Source organism: Pseudophryne corroboree, chromosome 5, assembly GCF_028390025.1.
Source record: "Pseudophryne corroboree isolate aPseCor3 chromosome 5, aPseCor3.hap2, whole genome shotgun sequence".
Lineage (NCBI taxonomy): Eukaryota > Metazoa > Chordata > Amphibia > Anura > Myobatrachidae > Pseudophryne > Pseudophryne corroboree.
Window position 1 is genome coordinate 87,076,380 of NC_086448.1, and position 15,649 is coordinate 87,092,028.

At 46.3% G+C, this 15,649-nt stretch overlaps 1 protein-coding gene across 1 annotated transcript in view; it reads right to left on the reverse strand.

Moving 5' to 3' along the window:
- The window catches only part of LOC134929556 (ATP-dependent translocase ABCB1-like), a 270,024-nt gene that overhangs the window by 127,407 nt on the left and 126,968 nt on the right, over positions 1 to 15,649 (reverse strand). The window contains exons 12-13 of the mRNA XM_063925150.1: positions 11,342 to 11,503; positions 7,923 to 8,093 (exon numbers count right to left, since the gene is read on the reverse strand). Of these exons, the coding sequence (XP_063781220.1) occupies positions 7,923 to 8,093; positions 11,342 to 11,503 (333 nt within the window). The remainder of the gene's footprint in view (positions 1 to 7,922; positions 8,094 to 11,341; positions 11,504 to 15,649) is intronic.

Consider the following 15,649-nt stretch of genomic DNA (forward strand, 5'->3'; position numbering starts at 1 on the left):
GCTTGGATTACGTCCAGCGACGCTTCTCCCGCAGAAAGTCCCGATACCTGAAAAGCTGGGACTACATTCTCTTCATTAAGGTGAAACTTTGACACCACCTTTGGAAGATAACCAGATCTAGTTCTGAGAACTGCTCTGTCTGGAAAAAAACTTAGGAAAGGAGACTTACACGATAACGCTCCTAAATCAGACACTCTCCTGGCTGACGCCATTGCCAGTAGAAAAAGTACTTTAGCCGTTAACCATTTAAGATCTGCTATCTTAAGTGGTTCAAACGGAGGACCCTGGAGGAATTTAAGAACTAAATTCAAATTCCAAGGAGCTGCAGGAGGAACAAATGGAGGTTGAATATGTACAACTCCCTAAAAGAAAGTACGTACATCCTGTAATTCAGCAATCTTTCGCTGAAACCATACAGTCAATGCTGATACTTGAACTCTCAAGGAAGCTACCTCCAGACCTTTATTCAATCCTGCTTGAAGGAAATCCAAAATCCTGGATACTTTGAAAGATCTTGGATTCAAACTTTTCTCAGTACACCAATGAATATAGGCTTGCCATATTCTATGATACACACGAGCTGAAGAAGGCTTTCTTGCTCTAAGCAAAGTTTGGATTACTTGTTTCGAAAATCCTCTAGCTTTTAAGATAGAGGTTTCAACAGCCACGCCGTCAAAGACAGGCGATCCAGATGGTTGTGACAACAAGGACCCTGTATTAGCAGATCTGGACGTTGAGGGAGCAGAATTGGTGCTTCCACGGACATCCTCAATAGATCTGTGTACCAATGCCTTCTTGGCCAAGTTGGAGCTATTAGAATTATTGCTCCCTTTGCTTGCTTTATCTTTCTCACTACTCTGGGTAACTGAGATATCGGAGGGAACAGATACGCCAGATGAAATTTCCATTCTACTGACAGTGCGTCTACAAGGACCGCTCCGGGATCCTTTGTTCTTAAACCGTATCTCAGAACTTTGTTGTTTAGACAAGACGCCATAAGGTCTATCTCTGGTAGACCCCATCTGTTCACTCTTGTCTGGAACACTTCTGGGTGTAATGTCCATTCGGTTTACTGAATGGTGTGTCGACTGAGAAAATCCGCTTCCCAGTTCAGAACACCTGGGACAAACACTGCTGACAATGCTGGGAGATGGAGCTCTGCCCATCTTAGAATGGGAGTTACTTCCTCCATCAATCTTTTGCTGCGAATTCCTCCTTGATGATTGAGGTACGCTACTGCTGTCACATTGTCTGAGCGGATCTGGACTGGTCTTCCTTGCAGACTGTCCTTTACCTGAACTAGAGCCATGTAAATGGCCCTTATTTCCAACAGATTTATTGGCAGGCGACTTTCCCTTGTGAGCCATTTTCCCTGGAACCACAGGCTTCCGATTACGGCACCCCAGCCTTGCAGGCTGGCATCTGTTGTCAGGACTTGCCACTCTTTTATCCAAAAGGCTCTCCCCTTGTTTAAATGGTCTGTCTGTAGCCACCACGCTAGAGACCTTTTTACATTTACTGGGAAACTTTATCATCTACTTTTTTATCGTCTGATGATTTTTGTTCCATTTGGTCAGAATAAGGTGCTGCAATGGTCCGGAGTGGAATTGCGCATATTCCACCATGTCGAAGGTTGATACCATCAGACCCAACAGTCGCATTGCTGCATGGACTGACATTGTCTGGGCGTGCAATGCTTCTTGAGCCATGACCTGCACCTTGACTATCTTTTTCTCTGGTAAGAGAACTTTCTATAGGTCTGAATCCAATATGGCCCCCAAATGAACCATCCGCTGTGACGGATTCAGAGACGACTTTTCCCAGTTTATGAGCCACCTGTGTCTCTGTAAACAAACTATTGTCTGTTGAAGATGGCTCAAAAGTAAATCTTGCGAATGTGCTAAGATTAACAGGTCATCGAGGTATGGGAATATTCTTATCCCCTGTTTGCGCAGACAAGCTGCCATAACCACCATAATCTTGGTAAACACCGTGGGTGCTGTTGCAAGCCCGAAGGGCAAAGCTTGGAACTGAAAATGTTCCTGGAGGATGGCAAACCTGAGGTAACACTGATGTACAGTGCTATAGGCACATGTAGGTAAGCATCCCGTACATCCAGAGATACCATGTAATCTCCCGGTTCCATAGCCAACATTATGGAGCGTAATGTCTCCATGTGGAACTTTGGGATCCAAATGTATTTGTTTAACATTTTCAGATTGAGAATTGGTCGATATGACCCATTTGGCTTCTGGATCAGAAATAGATTGGAGTAAAACCCCTGTCCCCTTTGTGATGGAGGTACTGGGACAATTGCACCTGACTGCAGTAATTTTTGGACTGCTTCTTGCAGGGCATTGGCCTTTGACTCTATACGAGACGGGCTGGTGCAAAAAAATCTTTGAGGAGGCTGCCTCCTGAATGGGAACGCATACCCCTGAGATATCACCTTCTGCACCCAAGCATCTGTTGTTGACTGCTGCCATATGTGTGCAAAATGAAGGAGTCGGCCCCCAACCCTGGAATCCTCCAGGCGGAGGCCCGTTTCTTCAGGCTGATGGTTTCTGTTCAGGCTTGGAAGCTGGATTTTTGCTAGCCCACTGCTTCATACCCCTGGTTCTGAACTGGGATTGCTTAGGCTCCTCTTTAGCTTTCGCCTTGCCTTGCCAACAAAATGAGCAAAACTTTGAACCCTTAGACTTAGGGTTATAAGTAGCCGGAAATCTGACCTTCTTTGATTCAGCCTCTGATTCTAGGATATCCGATAATGGTTTCCCAAACAATATATTACCCACGAAAGGCAATGCTTCCAATTCCTTCTTGGATTCCGCATCTGCCTTCCAGGTACGTAGCCAAACCGCTCTGCGAGCGGCTATTGTCAAGGCTGAAGCTTTAGAAGCAACTGTACCCATATCAATTGCTGCTTCTTCCAAGTATTGGGCAGATTGTCTTAAACGGCTTAAATGATACTCTTGTTCCCTATTAGGAGAGGGGAGGTCATTCTCTAGTTCCTCTATCCATTCGCCCATTGCCTTTGCTACCCAGGCCGAAGCCATAGCAGGTCTTACCACTGCTCCTACTAGAAAAAATATATTTTTCAAGAAACTATCTACCTTTCTGTCTGTGACGTCATTTAGTGAGGCAGATGACAGTGGTAAAGCAGATTTGTGCACCAGTCGCAGTACATGTGCATCTACTTTTGGAGGAACTTCTCTTTTCGAACAAACCGCAGCTGGAAATGGATAATAAGAATTCCATCTTTTCGGAATCTTGTACCTGTCAGCTCATCTGATGCTGGGAATTCAGCTTTAACTGATTTTGTTCGTTTAAACACAGGTGCTTTAGATTTTAACACTGTTTTGGATGGCTCTTCCAAAGAGAGAACCGCCTTCACAGCATCAATAAGTTCAGCAACATCCTCTGAACTAAAACTCTGCGACTGATCATCATACGGAGTATTTGAATATACTGTATCATCATCTGTTGTATCATCTTGTGTAGTCTGCCACATAGACGCATCTGTCTTAGTATTACCTGTCCCTTGGTTACTTGTAGAGGCTACTGGAACCAAGCTGTAGGGAGGGAGCTGCATGTATGGGTTAATAGTGTAACCTAACCCTTGAGGTGGTGCTACCGGAGTTAACCTGTCCGCTATTGAAGATAAAGTCTTTGCGAACATATTCCATGGTGGCTCTGTTGGTGGTTGAACCAACTCCTGTTTTTTACTTTGCTGAAAAGCAAAACAGTTTGCACACAACCCCTCATAAGTGACCAATTGGTCCATACCAATTAACCCTGTCTTACAAGATAAGCATGTTAGGGATGTAGGAGTGCCTGATAAATTCTCCTCGTCACTTTTGCCGCTCACAGACATGGTAATAATATAATAAATGACTACACAATTTGTGAATGAAAATCACCTATATATGAGTATATATAGAAGTGAGATCAATCTGACCACAGCCGTGCACCTGAATTGAGGGTCAGAACAGGACTAACGTTACATAGAAAAGTCAGCACACATACTAGCAGTCAGTCACATGTTAAGGTATTAGACATTGTCATATGAGAATACAAACCCCATAACAATTTACAAGTAAGTAGGAAAATTGTACTTCTGTTTTTAACTGGTTCTTTTTTCAACATAACATGCAGAAAACACAGTAATACACAGATCTCATATGTAATATGTACTAAAAATTAACAATTCATACTAACAAGTAGAGAGAATTTTTAGTACTGTATACCCTTCCTCCGGAGAGCGGGATACAGGGAGACTCACCACACTTCCATATCCAAGCAAATGCGCTCGTAAGACGCTGAGTGGATTCAGACGCTACTGATGTACACAACCGCTCTTGATAACTGATAACGGACACAGTCGCTCACTGACGGACGCCCAGCGACTTCCACGTGTATGTAGACGCTAAGGCCTGCGACTCGGTCTAGGCGGGATCTCTAGTGTACACAACCGCAGCGTCTAAGCTGCGACCGAGAACCCTCGTGGTAGCGTCTGAGACGGAAGTGAGGTCATTCAGTTCATGGACGGGAGACGCGCGGAAACTGGTCATGAACTCGGAGGAGGGGCGGCCAGGAGAGCGTCTGAATCCCCCTGTTGACTTAAACTCTAATGATCACGGCCTCTACCTAGTCCTGGCGCCTATGATCCAAAGAGCATAGCGCTGTCGCACTCGAGATGTTCGGCACATCAACACACTGTTTGTAGTCTCCACCAATACAGTGTAGCTGTGTCACCTAGTAAGAGGAAATCCATAGACTTACCGTCCCCCCATGCTCCGGCCACAGCCTGATTACGTCTGCTGGACCTGCTAGAACATCCGACACAGACGCCCGTCGAGACAGCACTATACCGCGAAGGTAAGCGTTGTTTGCGACCCGGTGGGGAGTTGTCGGAGCGACTCTTTCCAATATGCGTTTAAGACGCTGTTAAGATAAGTCGCTCAAAAAAACATAGTAAGTCTATAAAAATAAAATAATAAAAGCTTCAGGCTGCTTTATCTCAGCAGCCCTGTGACCATTGGTCCGGCTTCCTGCCGTACCAAGCAAAAAACTGATTTGACTGAGTCAGTGGGCGGGACTATATGGTGAGGCTTGATGCATCCTGGGAGGCCAGAAAGCTCGTGACCGTGTTGGTGCCATTTCCGTTGTCGCTCAACCATATCTCAATGTTATCCTGTGGATAATCCTGTGGACCCAGCCAGAGAAAGTTTCAGTCGGTTCTCTCCTCATAAAGTATGGCGTTCCCCTGCCAGTAGTGATGACATGATTATCTACCCAGATGAGTCAAATGTGTAAAGTTGGAAGGAGAATTTAACACCAGGAAGTCGGTTTGTGGTGTATATGAGTTTGTTTTGTTTCCCTGCCCATTGTTTAGTCCACCACCATATATAATTATTGTATTACCATTCTAACTAATTGTCATTTATTGTCAAATACATTTTAATGGGTTTAGTATGAAATACCTACAATCATAGGTGGTCATTCCGAGTTGTTCGCTCGTTGCCGTTTTTTGAAACGGATCGATTAGGTGGAAAATGCGCATGCGCATGGTACGCAGCGCGCATGCGTTGAGTAATTTAACACAAAACTTTGGAGATTTGCACAAGCTCGAGCGACGTTTTTTCATCGCTCGAGAGATCGTAGTGTGATTGGCAGGAAGTGGGTGTTTCTGGGCGGAAACTGGCCGTTTTCAGTGAGTGAAATTACATTTGATTAGAGAGAATTTTGGTGATTTTATACACACATACTCCTGAGAATGAACGCAACAGGTGTTCTACAGGTGTTTATACTAATGATAAACTTGGTTTCCCTTTAAATATGGAGACCTGGAAGAGCATAATCACTTCAACCCTCTGAGGAAACGACCAGTGTTTGTCGCGTCAGGGCTCAAAGGATCCAAGCACTCGTTAGTCCTACGATTTTATCTATCTGCACCTCCAATCTCTGCCGTAATCGATCTACCTGATCTAAAGCCACCTGCATTGGTCCCGCTTGCTATACGGGGACCGTGGCTTTCAGTCGATTTATCTGGAATCCATAGTGCTTAACCATCAATAGCACCACCGATCTATTTGGAGGCGGCAGTGAACGAGTCATCCTGCCACGTTGGTCCGGCAGGAGAATGGGAGGTTGAGCCACTAGAACGAGCGGCGCCCGGTTCATGGTCAGTGCCGCTGAGACATTCGTGGAAACGGTAAGCAATTCAGCTCCGGCTTACGGTCACAGTGAGAGAGTGACAGACTGAGCATATGCACTTTACTTCACCTTAATTCCAGCATGATACCTTCGTTGAGACGGTTTATTTATCAGTAAGAATACAATTGTTACATAGATCAAAGGAAATCATTCACTTTGGAACTGTTACTAAAGTGTTATATGAAAATTCTGTATTAAATCATCAGCCGCTAACATCCATAAAGAGTCTGAAGGATCATTGGTTTTATTCATATACCGGTTACTGTGTCATCCACTAGTGCACTAGTATTGTGGCACTATTAAATTTCATGCCGAGTGTGGATTCTTTGTTGAATTGAATTCATTGAATATATCATTAGTTACAATTAATTCAACTTTTTAACTTGATTGTGACCTAGTATATTTTATGAATACATTTGTTTAATATTTGTCTAGTCTGCTTGCGCTCTCTTTTTCTCTTTTCTCACAATTGATCAGGGTGTGCTAATACCCTTTTCCCTCGAGAGCAGCAGGCAGCATTTCAACATAGGCTCAGTGGGGCGCTTTTTCTTTGGGGTTTTTTGTCGGATTTTTGACCATCGGGATTTTGATTGTAGGCAAATTTACTGCATCCCATTTTAACCCAATTTAAACCCCACACAGTTGTCTGTCATTATTTATTGATGCACGGGGCTCATTGGATGATCAGCCATTAGGGAATTTATGCAGTTTGGGACAAGCGATCCATGTAACTGTTATGCCTCTAGCTTCACGGTGTCATTGTTATCCAACGCACAATCATATACTTGACCACAAGCTCGCTGCCTAGGTGTCATCCTTGACTCTGATCTGTCCTTTGTTCCCCACATTCAATCTGTCTCAAGATCATGTTACATGCATCTAAAAAACATATCCAAAATACGACCATACCTTACACAAGACACTGCTAAAACTCTAATCCACGCTCTCATTATCTCCCGCATTGATTATTGCAATAGTCTCCTAACTGGTCTTCCCAAAACGAGACTCTCACCACTACAATCCATTCTGAATGCAGCGGCGAGGCTTATCTTCCTCGCTAGACGTTCATCGTCTGCAGATCCACTCTGTCAGTCCCTCCATTGGTTACCTGTACTCTAACGCATTCAATATAAAATACTTTTACTCACACACAAGGCCATTAACCAACCTACACCAACGTACATCACTTCGCTTATCACAAAATATCTCCCAACCCGACCTCTTCGCTCTTCACAAGACCTGAGTCTCTCATCCACACTCATTACTCGCTCCCACTCACGACTGCAGGACTTTCATCAGGCTGCACCCACTCTGTGGAATGCCCTACCACGCACAATAAGACTCTCCTCTAGTCTCCAAACCTTCAAGCGTTCCCTCAAAACTTACCTCTTTAGGCAAGCATATCAAATTCCTGAACCGCCCACATAACTTTCATAAACCTTCCTATCAAATTGCATCCACTCTGTACAGTCCACACATATCCTCACATGTCTTCTCATTCTATGCAATAGATAGCACCTTTCTTTGTGTACATATGCCTATTTCCCTATAGATTGTAAGCTTGCGAGCAGGGCCTTCCTACCTCTATGACTGTTATCATCCAGTTTGTTATTGTTATTTCAAGTTGTAAAGCGCAACGGAATTTGCTGCGCTATATAAGAAACTGTTAATAAATAATAAATAAATAAAGTGACCACATTACTCACCACATATTTATTCTTCTCATCCTCTTCCTTGTCTTGTCTTGCTAATGTTTTCTTGAAGCTGTGTCGTCTTGACAGTCTCCGCACTAACTTGGCCAATGTGTTATTCATATCTGATAAGGTTTCATTTGCCTGACTTTTTCGGTCTTCGTTGTCACCCTGACCCTCCACAGTCTGCAGAGATAAGTGACAGGTTACTAGGCAAATCAACAAGCAGAGTATCATTATACATGCTAGTCTTTCCCGTGATGTTTTACACCACTATTAAACTACAAGATGACCACCGGAGACCGCACCTACACTACCAATAAGGGATGTAATTATTAGGTCGGCAATACCAATGTTGACATTCATTGGGGTAAATTTACTAAGATGGGAGTTCTAATTAAGATGGGATGTTGTCCATAGCAACCAGTCAGATTCTACTTCTCATTTACCTAGCATCTTCAAGAATATTAATCCTGGAATCTGATTGGTTGCTATGGGCAACATCTCATCTTAAATAGAACTCCAATCTTAGTAAATTTACCCCACAATGTCAACACATCAATGTTGACATTTGTTATGTTGACTTTCTTAAAATGTAGACAGGCAATGTGTCAACGTTCTCACGTGAAATGCCGACATTGTCATAATGTCGACATCGGGGTTAACCTGTGGGATGGGAGGGTTAGGGATAGGCAATAGGGGTAGGTTAGGTTTAGGCTACAGGGGGTGAAGCCAGGGTTAGACACTAGAGGGGGGATTAAGGGTAAGGATTAGGGTTTGGGGCATTGTACTTACTGGACTGCTGGGGCATCAGAGAACTCTTAAGGAAATGATAGACATATGACCACTGGGACTCGGAAGCCAATGCTGGAGACTCCGCTGCCGCAGGGACCAGGTATGCGTACAATATGTCGGCATTTTATTATGTTGACATTTCATCAATGTCTACAGTGTCTACATGATGACTTGCGACATATCATACCTAACACTACCAATAATAAATAACCATGATAAGTGCTTTCACCCATAAAGGAAGATGAAACGGGTTGAATCGATTTCTTCTGTAACGCAGAGCAATAATGACGGGGGAATAAGGAGGTGCCTGATATATACGTTTTGGGCTGTAATATGGTGAATACTTGAATTGGATATTATTAGTATAATAGGCTGGATAGCTGCAGTTGTATTGTATGCCGGTTGTTCATACAGTATAGTATACATCAGTGGCGGAACTAGCGAGCGGTGGGCCCAGGTGCTACAAAATGCTTTGGGCCCCCCTCCTCCTCATCCCATCCAAGTCCACCCCCTCACCCCTGGAGAGGATCTGGTGAGGGGGACCTGCTCAGGACCAGAGAAATGGATACCTAGCAACAGTGCTGTAACTAGACATTTTAGCACTGTGTGCAAAAAACGTCAAAACAGGGGCAGTGCGCACCGTAGGCGGGTGCAAAAATACATAGGGGCGTGGCTTCATGGGGAAGGGGTGTGGCCACAAAATAATACCAATTCATAAAACGGTGCACAGTAGTCTCCGTTATTCAAATTACGCCGCACAGTAGCACCACTACACCAGGTAGAGACCCTTTTACACATTACAGCAGACAGCGTCCCCCTTTTTACACATAACGGCAGACAGCATGCCCTTTTTACACATAGCGGCAGACAGCGTGCACTTTTTTTTACTCATAACGGCAGACAGCATCCCCTTTTTACACATTACGGCAGACAGCGTGCCCTTTTTACACATTACGGCAGACAGCGTGCCCTTGTTACACATTACGGCAGACAGCGTGCCCTTGTTACACATTATGGCAGACAGCGTCCCCCTCTTTACACATTACGGCAGGCAGATTCCCCCTTTTTACACATAGCGGCAGACAGCGTGCACTTTTTACACTTAACGGCAGACAGCATCCCCTTTTTACACATAACGGCAGACAGCGTGCCCTTGTTACACATTACGGCAGACAGCATCCCCTTTTTACACATTACGGCAGACAGCGTGCCCTTGTTACACATTACGGCAGACAGCGTGCCCTTGTTACACATTACGGCAGACAGCGTCCCTCTCTTTACACATTACGGCAGGCAGATTCCCCCTTTTTACACATAGCGGCAGACAGCGTGCACTTTTTACACATAACGACAGACAGCATCCCCTTTAAACACATAACGGCAGACAGCACGCCCTTGTTACACATAGCGGCAGACAGCGTACACTTTTTACACATAACGGCAGACAGCGTCTCCTTTTTACACATAACGGCAGACAGCATGCCCTTGTTACACATTACGGCAGACAGCGTCCCCATTTTACACAGTACGGCAGGCAAGTGTCCCCATTTTACACAGTGCGGCAGGCAAGTGTCCCCATTTTACACAGTATGGCAGGCAAGTGTCCCCATTTTAAACAGCACAGCAGGCAGGTGTCCCCATTTTAAACAGCGCGGCAGGCAAGTGTCCCCATTTTAAACAGCGCGGCAGTCAGGTGTCCCCATTTTAAACAGTGCGGCAGGCAGGTGTCCCCATTTTACACAGCGCGGCAGGCAGGTGTCCCCATTTTACAAAGTGCGACAGGCAGGTGTCCCCATTTTAAACAGTGCGGCAGGCAGGTGTCCCCATTTTAAACAGTGCGGCAGGCAGGTGTCCCCATTTTACACAGTGCGGCAGGCAGGTGTCAAGTGAGGGGGAAGGAAGGGAGAGGGGAGCGAGAAAGAGAGAGAGAGAGAGACTACTTACATAGAGGATCTTCCCGCTCTTCGGGTCGGGATGCCTCACCTCCCTCGCGCCGGCCGCCTTCTCCTTCCAGCTTGTCTGCTCCTCCTCCCTCTTGACTTCACGACGCAAACGCGTCATTCCGCGAAACTCCGCCCCCCGAGCAGGAGTGCTCGGGAAGAGGGGTAGATAAGGACACGCTAAGTGCCACGGCAGGTGCCCCGTGCAGTTGCACGGCTCTCCCGCCGCTAGAAATGGCACTGGCTGTGTGCTGCGGGCAGCGGTTGCCTGCAGCACACAGCGGCATGTAATGAGTCAGTTTGACTCATTACATGCTTTGGGCCCCTGGACAGAGGCGGGCCCCAGTGCAACGCACTGGTTGCACTGGCAGTAGTTCCGCCTCTGGTATACATGGGTTTTATTACAGATAATTATTACTATTATTTTTTATTTATATGGTGCCACACAGAGTCTGCAGCACCTTACAAAGTACATAAATAGGAAGAGTGTAAACAAGACAAGAAAAACACATAAAAGACTTACAGTACAAAATATTGGTGAACATGGGATACAAGCTACATAAACATTATACCCACAAAAGCATCTCAACATACAGTACAAATGAATTATTGTCATAATGAATGTCTTCAAAATTCAAATATGCATTATAAAAGCAAATGATGCGTTACAAATAAAGAGGACATGGAATAAATATTTACCTGCATGGTGACCAGTTTGTAGTAGATCCCTTTCCTTTTCATGAGTTCGCTGTGACTTCCCTGCTCAGCAATTACTCCATTGTCGATTCCAGCAATACTGTCCACATTTCTGATTGTAGACAAACGATGGGCGACGATGATGGTGGTCCGGCCCTCCCTGGCCTAGACATAAAAGAGAAACAATAGTCCATGGTCATCATCATTATCAGTGCTCCTTGCACGAACCATGTCTTTGGTGCAAGGGATCCATATCGGAAACTGGGTTATAATACAGGGAGTCCAGAGAGTTCATCCGCAGTGACTGAGTGTTAACCAAGTCTCCCCGCAGAGAATGTGTTCTGAGTAATGTGACAACATAATTGTTTTCTCTAACGTCCTAAGTGGATGCTGGGGACTCCATAAGGACCATGGGGAATAGCAGCTCCGCAGGAGACTGGGCACAACTAAAGAAAGTTTTAGGACTACCTGGTGTGCACTGGCTCCTCCCCCTATGACCCTCCTCCAGACGTCAGTTAGAATCTTGTGCCCGGCCGAGCTGGATGCACACTAGGAGGCTCTCCTGAGCTCCTAGAAAGAAAGTAATAGTTTAGGTTTTTTATTTTCAGTGAGATCTGCTGGCCACAGACTCACTGCTACGCGGGACTAAGGGGAGAAGAAGCGAACCTACCTGCTTGCAGCTAGCTTGGGCTTCTTAGGCTACTGGACACCATTAGCTCCAGAGGGATCGAACACAGGGCCCGACCTCGATCATACGGTCCCGGAGCCGCGCCGCCGTCCCCCTTACAGAGCCAGAAGCAAGAAGTTGGTCCGGAAAATCGTCGGCAGAAGACTTCGGTCTTCAACAAGGTAGCGCACAGTACTGCAGCTGTGCGCCATTGCTTCTCATGCACACCTCACACTCCGGTCACTGATGGGTGCAGGGTGCTGGGGGGGGGGGGGGGGGGGGCCTGAGCAGCAATATAATATACCTTGGCTGGCAAATCTACACCATTTATAGTCAGGAAGGTTATATAGGTGTAAAAATACCCCTGCCAGAGATCCAGTAAAAGCGGAGAAAGTCAGTTGAAATAAGGGCGGGGCTTCTCCCTCAGCACACTGGCGCCATTTTCTCTTCACAGTGCAGCTGGAAGACAGCTCCCCAGGCTCTCCCCTGTAGTTTTCAGGCTCAAAGGGTTAAAAAGAGAGGGGGGGCACTAAATTTAGGCGCAGTATTACATATATATAAGCAGCTATAGGGGAAAAATCACTCAGTTATAGTGTTAATCCCTGTGTTATATAGCGCTCTGGTGTGTGCTGGCATACTCTCCCTCTGTCTCCCCAAAGGGCTTTTGTGGGGTCCTGTCCTCAGTCAGAGCATTCCCTGTGTGTGTGTGTGTGTGGTGTGTCGGTACGGCTGTGTCGACATGTTTGATGAGGAGGCTTATGTGGAGGCGGAGCAGGTGCCGATAAATGTGATGTCACCCCCTGCGGGGCCGACACCTGAATGGATGGTAATGTGGAAGGAATTACGTGACAGTGTCGACTCTTTACATAAGAGATTTGATGACATAACAGATGTGGGACAGCCGGCTTCTCAGCTCGTGCCTGCCCATGCGTCTCAAAAGCCATCAGGGGATCTAAAACGCCCGCTACCTCAGATGGCAGACACAGACGTCGACACGGATACCGACTCAAGTGTCGATGACGAGGAGACTACTGTACATTCCAATAGAGCCACCCGTTATATGATTGCGGCAATGAAAAATGTCTTGCACATTTCTGATGTTACCCCAGGTACCACAAAAAAGGGTATAATGTTTGGGGAGAAAAAACTACCAGTGGTTTTTCCCCCATCTGATGAATTAAATGAAGTGTGTGAAGAAGCGTGGGCTTCCCCTGATAAGAAACTGGTAATTTCTAAAAAGTTACTAATGGCGTACCCTTTCCCGCCAGAGGACAGGTTACGCTGGGAGACACCCCCTAGGGTGGATAAAGCGCTCACACGACTATCAAAGAAGGTGGCACTGCCGTCTCCGGACACAGCTCCCTCAAGGAACCTGCCGATAGAAAGCAGGAGGCTATCCTGAAGTCTGTTTTTACACACTCAGGCATTATACTGCGACAGCTATTGCTTCAGCATGGATGTGCAGTGCTGCAGCTGCGTGGTCAGATTCCCTGTCAAAAAATATTGATACCTTAGGCAGGGACACTATATTGCTAACCATAGAGCATATAAAAGACGCGGTTCTGTATATGAGAGATGCACAGAGGGATATTTGCCGGCTGGCATCTAAAATAAATGCACTTTCCATTTCTGCCAGAAGGGGTTTATGGACCCGGCAGTGGACAGGGGATGCAGATTCTAAAAGGCACATGGAAGTTTTGCCTTACAAGGGTGAGGAGTTATTTTGGGATGGTCTCTCGGACCTAGTTTCCACAGCGACAGCTGGAAAATCAGCATTTTTACCCCATGTCCCCTCACAACAAAAGAAAGCACCGTATTATCGGCCCCAGAAAGGCAAGCGGGTTAAAGGCGCGTCCTTTCTGCCCAGAGGCAGAGGTAGAGGGAAAAAGCTGCAAAATACAGCCAGTTCCCAGGAACAAAAGTCCTCCCCCGCTTCCGCTAAGTCCACAGCATGACGCTGGGGCTCCACTGGCGGAGCCAGGTGCGGTGGGGGCCCGTCTCAAGTGCTTCAGCGATCAGTGGGCTTGCTCACAGGTGGATCCCTGGATTCTACAAGTAGTGTCTCAGGGATACAAGCTGGAATTCGAGACGTCTCCCCCTCGCCGTTTCCTAAAATCTGCCTTGCCAACGTCTCCCTTGGACAGGGAGGCTGTGATAGAGGCAATTCACAAGCTGTATTCGCAGCAGGTGATAGTCAAGGTACCCCTCCTTCAACAAGGAAGGGGTTACTATTCCACAATGTTTGTGGTACCGAAACCGGACGGTTCGGTGAGACCCATTTTAAATTTAAAATCTTTGAACACGTATATAAAACGGTTCAAGTTCAAGATGGAATCGCTCAGGGCGGTTATTTCAAGCCTGGAGGAAGGGGATTACATGGTATCACTGGACATCAAGGATGCTTACCTGCATGTCCCCATTTACCCTCCTCACCAGGAGTACCTCAGATTTGTGGTACAGGGCTGTCATTACCAATTCCAGACGCTGCCGTTTGGTGTGTCCACGGCACCGAGTGTGTTTACCAAGGTAATGGCCGAGATGATGATACTCCTGCGAAAAAAGGGAGTTATAATTATCCCGTACTTGGACGATCTCCTGATAAAGGCGAGGTCCAAGGAACAGTTGTTGATCGGAGTAGCACTTGCTCGGCAGGTGCTACAACAGCACGGCTGGATCCTGAATATTCCAAAGTCGCAGCTGGTTCTTGCAACACGTCTATTGTTCCTGGGGATGGTTCTGGACACAGAACAGAAAAGGATGTTTCTCCCGGAGGAGAAGGCCAAGGAGTTGTCATAGCTAGTCAGAGACCTCCTAAGACCAAAACAGGTGTCGGTGCACCACTGCACGCGAGTCCTGGGAAAGATGGTAGCTTCTTACGAAGCAATTTCGTTCGGAAGGTTCCATGCATGGATCTTTCAGTGGAATCTGTTGGACAAGTGGTCTGGATCGCATCTTCAGATGCATCAGAGGATAACCCTGTCTGCAAGGACAAGGGTGTCTCTACTGTGGTGGCTGCAGAGTGCTCATCTGGAGGGCCGCATATTCGGCATACAGGACTGGGTCCTGGTGTCACAACTGAGGGCCTGAGCTGACGGGAGGCAGCCTCAGTTGTAGGGGCTGAGATGTACCGGAACCTGGGAGGTTGTATCAGACCCCTGGACATGTAAGTAACATGAATAATAACTGCCCGAAGGCGTGACCACGACAACTTGGATAAAAGTCAATGATGTTTATTGTGACAACTCCGCAACACAGCAGCAGTAAAAGAAAACGTAAAATTCAGCAAAGAATAAATACAGTTCCTGGGTACTACAGGATGGCAGGAGCCACAGGGCACTGGTAGTGTGAGATAGTTCTTATGATCTTCTAGATGGAAAGTCCTTACCAGGCCCGACTGTAGCAATGGAGATAACCCAGGATTGTGCCAGCTGGTGTTCCAGGAAAAGCTGGGTTGCTGAAGATAAAACAGCTGCTGTGGATACTGGCTGGAACCAGACTGTTGTTAGCACGGAGTGGATACTGGCTGGAACCAGTCAAATAATAAATGAACTTGGGAGCGATGAAATATGAACTGAAATGTAGAACTTGAGAGCGGAGAAATAATAATACCGGTGGAGAGTGGTAAAGTGTAGAAAGGACACCGG